Here is a 6,109-nt window from a genome sequence, read left to right as displayed (position 1 = left end):
GCTAGCATTCACAGACGACAGGGGCATGACAAAAACTAAACCCTCTATCGTCGTCAATATTTAAATTCCCGTAATAAACAATCATACGACAAGCGGCAATTAAGTGTTCCAGAAGGAGTGCGTTTGCCTTGAAGCACCGCACCCCAACGATACATGCAGGGAGGTAAGGAAATAGCGAGGTGTGTGTGTGTGTGTGTGTGTGTGTGTGTGTGTGTGTGAGACCCCGTGTAGGGTAGTATAAGCAGGGGAAGGAGGGGCCCCCGCCTGGGTATATATACGGTGCCGAAGCCTTCATCACGTTCAGTGCCCGCTGCCCAGACGGTGACGACAGACATGTGGACTCCTGTGAGTGTCTAGTGGTGTGTCCCCCTCCCCCTCTCCCCCTTTTCCTCTCTTTCCTCCCCAATTCCTCAAGTCTTGGCAATTTCTGACGTTCTTTGCATAAGTGTGTTTTTTTTTAAATGACTTATACTGAGTTATTGTTTTAAATATCTGTGTGTTTACGGATATATCTTTAACACATTATATGATATTAAGGTGTTACGTGTGTGGTGTGTCGAGGGTGACGTAAGGGCGGCGGGCGAGTGTAGGAACAAGGTGATGATGATGCCTCAGTTCCCGCTGGGGTCAGTGTAGCCAGGGACAAGACCTCACCTAACGGGGGTTCCTCCTCCACCCGAAACACCATACTCTTGTTACCTTTTCCTCCTCTTCCACCACCACCTCCTCCTTCTTCAACACCAGCCTCCTCCTCCAATACCACCACCTCCTCCTCCAACACCACCTCCTCCTCCACTATCACCACCTCTTCCACCACCACTACCACCACCACTACCACCACCACCACCTGTGTTTACCATTATCCACATTCAAAACATATCAGGTATAACACACGTACGCAACACGACCTAAACCATAACAAAATATAAACATCAGAAAAGACAGTGAACTTCGAGGTCTTTTCTCTATAGTCAAGTGAAAGAGAAGTTGAAATATTAGAAACTCGTGAACATTATGATTTGTTTATCTCGTGTAGAACAAGACCTGAGTGTGTGTGTGAGTATGTGTGTGTGTGTGTGTGTGTGTGTGTGTGTGTGTGTGTGTGTGTGTGTGTGTGTGTGTGTGTGTGTGTGTGTGTGTGTGTGTGTGTGTTTTACAGAACCTTGTTACGTAGGTTAATATATGCTATAATATAATAATGATGAGACTTTCTTGCTTCCTATATAAAAAATGACTAATGTATTTGAACTCTCGTGTGTGTGTGTGTGTGTGTGTGTGTGTGTGTGTGTGTGTGTGTTGGGTTAGGTTAGTGAAGATATTTAGATATATTCAATACGACATAGAACCATGGCTCATGAGTGACAGAGGCTGTGTTAATGTACGGAGTTCAGTAAGTGAGGGTAGTGTGGTGGTGAGGACAGTGTGGCAGTAAGGGGGTGTGGCAGCAAGTGCTTAGTGTGAGGATTTGCTACATCTCAGAGTCACTTCAAGCTGTTAAATTTACATGTTGGTGTCAGGTGTCATATCTCAACTCGTAGAATTAATAAATGCCTGATCTTAGCTCTTACAAAGTGTCAGGTGTCAGTTATTAGGTCGCGGGATGTCATTGTTTGTCTCGTGTTAAGTCTTAGATTTTGCGGAATATCAGGTGTCAGGTCTTAGGTATCAGGGTGTTACTTTTTGTCTAGTGTCAGATGTCAGGGTGCCATGTTCGGAGTCAAGAGTGTCAGGTGTCAGGCATTGGGGTGCCATTTGTCAGGTGCCACATTCGGTGTCAAGAGTATACAGTGGAGACAGGTGGTCAGGGTTGCCCACCAATTACCTGGCATTGAACTTCCCTCTTTTTCACGGGTTGTTTACGCTTGGACTAGACCTTCACGTTCTTACTGATGGGGAGAAAAACAACATTAACACGACCTTAACTCTCCTGGCTGGCTGGCTGGGTGGGTGGCTGGCTGGCTGTCTGGGTGGCTGGCTGGCTGTTAGAATATTCAATGGCTCTCTTGATTAACTGACGAACACACACACACACACACACACACACACACACACACATAAATCAGGATTAACATTACATCTTTGTGTTCTCATAAGGTGATAATGAATAAATTCTCTGAACCAACATATAGGACTATGAGACAAAATCCCGTTCGTGTGGGAGGAAAAAACTGGTTTCCCTTGAGATGGTGAGATAGTGTCTGTGTCTGTCTGTATATCTGTCTGTCTGTCACTGAATCTGTCTATCTGTCTGTGTCGCTGTATATCTCTGTCTGTCCGTCTGTTTCCTTAATTAACTACACACGTGTAACTACAATGTATATTTATACCTGTAAACATCTAGACCGTATGTGCCATAAGTTACCGCCTTTTAGTGAAGAACCCATTAGTTGAAGTCTTCCCTCACATCTTAAGAACCTTGTTTACTGTTGACAGAAAGTTGTTTTTTAAAAGACTCTTAAGTAATGGTCCATAATCATTTGTCACCTCCCAGTACGAGTATTATTCAAGGTATATAGCCCATCACCTCTCTATAGCCGACCATCATATAAAACTCACATCAGAATATAAACGAGGAGTAAAAAAAAATATATATATTTATACATCGTAGATCAAAACGTATGGGATAAACTGATAGGGATTTAGTTTATATTCAAGGTCTTTTTCATGAGGTAGTTTGGAGCCATCTACTGCGGGTCTTGTCCTGGCTGGGGGATACGATAACACAGTTCCTCCCCCAGAGACTCTTTTGAGACTTTCCCGCCATCTCTACCGTCGACCGTTTACGAGACAGCGACGGGAGACAAACTTATAAACAGCTCGTTAGTTTGGGAAAAACTGGTATCCTCAAACAAGGTGGGTGGGAGGGGTGAAAGATGAGTGTCTGTTGGTATGTAGTAAATCGTCATTGCCTTCATCTCGACGCCGTAGTTATCACTTAGTATTGTCAACTGGTGGTATCACGTCCTCATCTAGCTGTAGCCTATCACATTATCGTCGCTTCAACTGATAACTTCACCTTTTCCTCGGCCAGTTGTGTTATTAATGATCCTTTACAATACTTCCTCAGGTGGTTGTGTTGCTCCTGGTGGCGTCGGTGAAGGCTGTGGCTGAGGCGGAGGCCGAGGCCGAGGCCGAGGCAGACCCGGAACCCTTCCTTCCACTGGTGTACCCGCAGTATGCCACCACCTGGGCTGCACAGCAGTTCGGCACACCGTCAGAGATATCTGCCGCCGGGGCCTTCGCCACACAACGTCAAGAATTATACCCAGAATCCTCAAACTTTGGTTTTCGTCCGGCAAAGTCACCTCCGTCTCCTCTCTTCGCCATCCGTGACGTCCATACTCCTCAACGTGTCATCGCGGACCATCGTCAGCCCTCATTCACAAATGCTTTCCCGGTATTGCGTCAGCCTTTCGTTTATGCTCCTCAAATTCCTCAGTCGCTCCTGATTCACACTATCCACCTGCGTGTCCCTGATACAACCGAGCAAGACCACATCCCCGTCCCTGTGACGGCGCCCACATCACTTAGCTTCGCCAGCCAGCATACAGCCCAGATCCCCTTCATCCGCCAAGGCTCAGGACCCACCTTTTTGGGTCTTATTCCTTTTCCCTCCTACCCCTCCTTCACTCGGCAGGCCGGTCTTGGCCCCACAACGGGCACCAGGGTCTCTGAAGAAGAAAAGGAAGACGACGATTCAAGCCTTAATTACATCCTCCTGCCACACTTCCCGACACAACTGGCACCTCTGACGAGTCTCAGAGACATGGGCAGTGAACCGGTCATACCTGCTGGCATCGTTCAGTCCACACAGCCAATCTTCAGAGAGGTCTTGTTCAGGAACGACAAGGCTCACCCAAGCCTCCTAGACAAGAAACCTGCGAAGGACGGCGCTGTGGAGACTGTGTAAACTCCTGTCAAGTGTCTGTTTGCCTGTGTATGTGTGTGTATGCATACCCAGGAGACCCTCTCGGCTTCCTTGGTGCTACACTCTCCAAACACTGAGGCTTACGAGGGGTTCTGGAGTGTAAATAAGTCAAATTACCTGATTCTTACACAGAGATTTGAAAAAGTCTCTGTAGTCAAAACCGCGTTGCTCTTGATGGACGAAGGAGAGTAACCGCTTGCATTATTAATCTCTTGTCAAGTTACCAAGGTGGAGGAAGCCTCTCCAAAGAGTGTGTCAATAAGTCCAAGACGTTTCCAACTAGGTTAAGGTGTGCAGCAGATGGTACCTAGGAGGTGCCAGCTCCCGCAGCAGCAGATGGTACCTAGGAGGTGCCAGCTCCCGCAGCGACATATGGTACCTAGGAGGTGCCAGCTCCCGCAGCAGCAGATGGTACCTAGGAGGTGCCAGCTCCCGCAGCGACATATGGTACCTAGGAGGTGCCAGCTCCGCAGCAGCAGATGGTACCTAGGAGGTGCCAGCTCCCGCAGCGACATATGGTACCTAGGAGGTGCCAGCTCCCGCAGCAGCAGATGGTACCTAGGAGGTGCCAGCTCCCGCAGCGACATATGGTACCTAGGAGGTGCCAGCTCCAGCAGCAACAGATGGTACCTAGGAGGTGCCAGCTCCCGCAGCGACAGGAATACTTGTGTCTTTCAGCTGGGTGAGTGGGATGCTCTGGCAGCTAGTATAGTGCTCCGGCGGCCTGGTTGTAATATTAGTGTCAATACACCAACTGTTCTCTGAGAACCAGTGATCAAAACATAAACAAACAAATGAACAAATATAATTACACTTTACCGATGACCGACTCTGTATTTACATATAATCATGATCCATGTTTACCAAAAAGAAAAATATAAGTCTGTAAATCATCACTAATTCGTAAGGCAAATTATGAGGAATCTTATAAGGTCAGTGACGAATTGGAGTTTAAGAATTAGATACAAATTTTCACTGGAGTGTAAGACGTGTTTTTGTGAACAAGGAAATTATCTTTATCACACGAAGAAGGCAGAATAACCAGACAACTTTACGACGGTATTATGAATGTGACTATATTGCAAAGTGCTGGACCCGTGATTGTTGCAGGTAGAGTGAACCACGTCCTTCTCACTCTCCCTCCTTCCTTCAACACCGACCTTCCCTATGAAATTTACAACAGCAAGGTACCAATACTATTATCTAAAGAGGTTTCACAATCGATCAAGGTCTGGTGTATAAGACTGAAAATCCCCTCCGACAACTCTCTTGATATTCGGCCTTGGTGGGCGAGTAGGGCGGTGCAGATGAGCGGTAAAACACTCAAGACGCCCCAGCTCCGGCAAAAACTAGTGTAGGGGCCCAGACACGTGGATGGGCGAGGTCCTCCATTGTGGGGCACTCTTAGCGTCCTGGGAGTATGTAGGGAGTCCGTCGGTATAGCCAGAGGTCTTATCCTACCAGACAGGAGTCTTACGGGTGTTCGGGGGGTCCTAATTGGGCTGTGAGGTTCCTGAAACACTTAATAACTCCCGGTGTTTCAAATCCCTCGAGGGCTGGGATGTCCCCCACTTGGGCAGGGTCCCCGGTGGTCAAGTTGTGCATCAATTAGGAAGATGTCCCTTATCTTGTACACCGTCTAGCCTGCACCTCCCTCAGCCTGTAGGTGCCCCTCCCTTCAGCCTGCCCCTCCCTTCAGCCTTCACGTGCCCACAATCCCCTCCATCCTCTGCGTCCCCTTATCCTCTAGTCTTCTGTCCCCAGCCATACCACCCCATAGCCACATCTCCCATAGCCACACACCCCCAGTCAACCCCACACCCATCCCCCAGCCACACCCCCCCCCCAGCCACACCTCCCCTAGCCACACCTCCCACTTGCCAATGCCACTATTACACACGACCCTCGCCGCCACACTACCCTTGTGCCCTGACGGGTTTTTGTCCTCCTGCATAATATACGGCACGACCCTCACTCCTCAGGTGAGAAGTGAGGCACATGAGGGGTGGAGTGAGGGTGAAATTGGTGGTGAAGGTGAAGTATGTATGGTGTATGGATGTATGGTGTGTGTGTGTGTGACGAGGATGATGATGTGAGTAATGGCATGGATGGTGGTAAAGGGTTATAGTGTGGGTGAGAGTGGTGATGGTGTGCGTGAGAGTCTTGATGGTGTGGGTGAGA

The 6,109-nt window shown here is 48.3% G+C and overlaps 1 protein-coding gene across 1 annotated transcript; it reads left to right on the top strand.

The window, feature by feature from the left end:
• The first annotated feature begins 278 nt into the window (after window positions 1-278).
• Window positions 279-3,977, top strand: LOC121861042. The gene is made up of 2 exons (XM_042358529.1): window positions 279-345; window positions 3,068-3,977. Exons 1-2 carry the CDS (start codon window positions 334-336, stop codon window positions 3,908-3,910), a joined length of 855 nt encoding a protein of 284 aa, XP_042214463.1. The 5' UTR covers window positions 279-333; the 3' UTR covers window positions 3,911-3,977.
• Window positions 3,978-6,109: the final 2,132 nt, after the last annotated feature.

The sequence above is a fragment of the Homarus americanus genome, unplaced genomic scaffold, assembly GCF_018991925.1.
Source record: "Homarus americanus isolate GMGI-L3 unplaced genomic scaffold, GMGI_Hamer_2.0 scaffold52806, whole genome shotgun sequence".
NCBI lineage: Eukaryota > Metazoa > Arthropoda > Malacostraca > Decapoda > Nephropidae > Homarus > Homarus americanus.
This window is presented reverse-complemented; position numbering and strand designations above follow the sequence as displayed.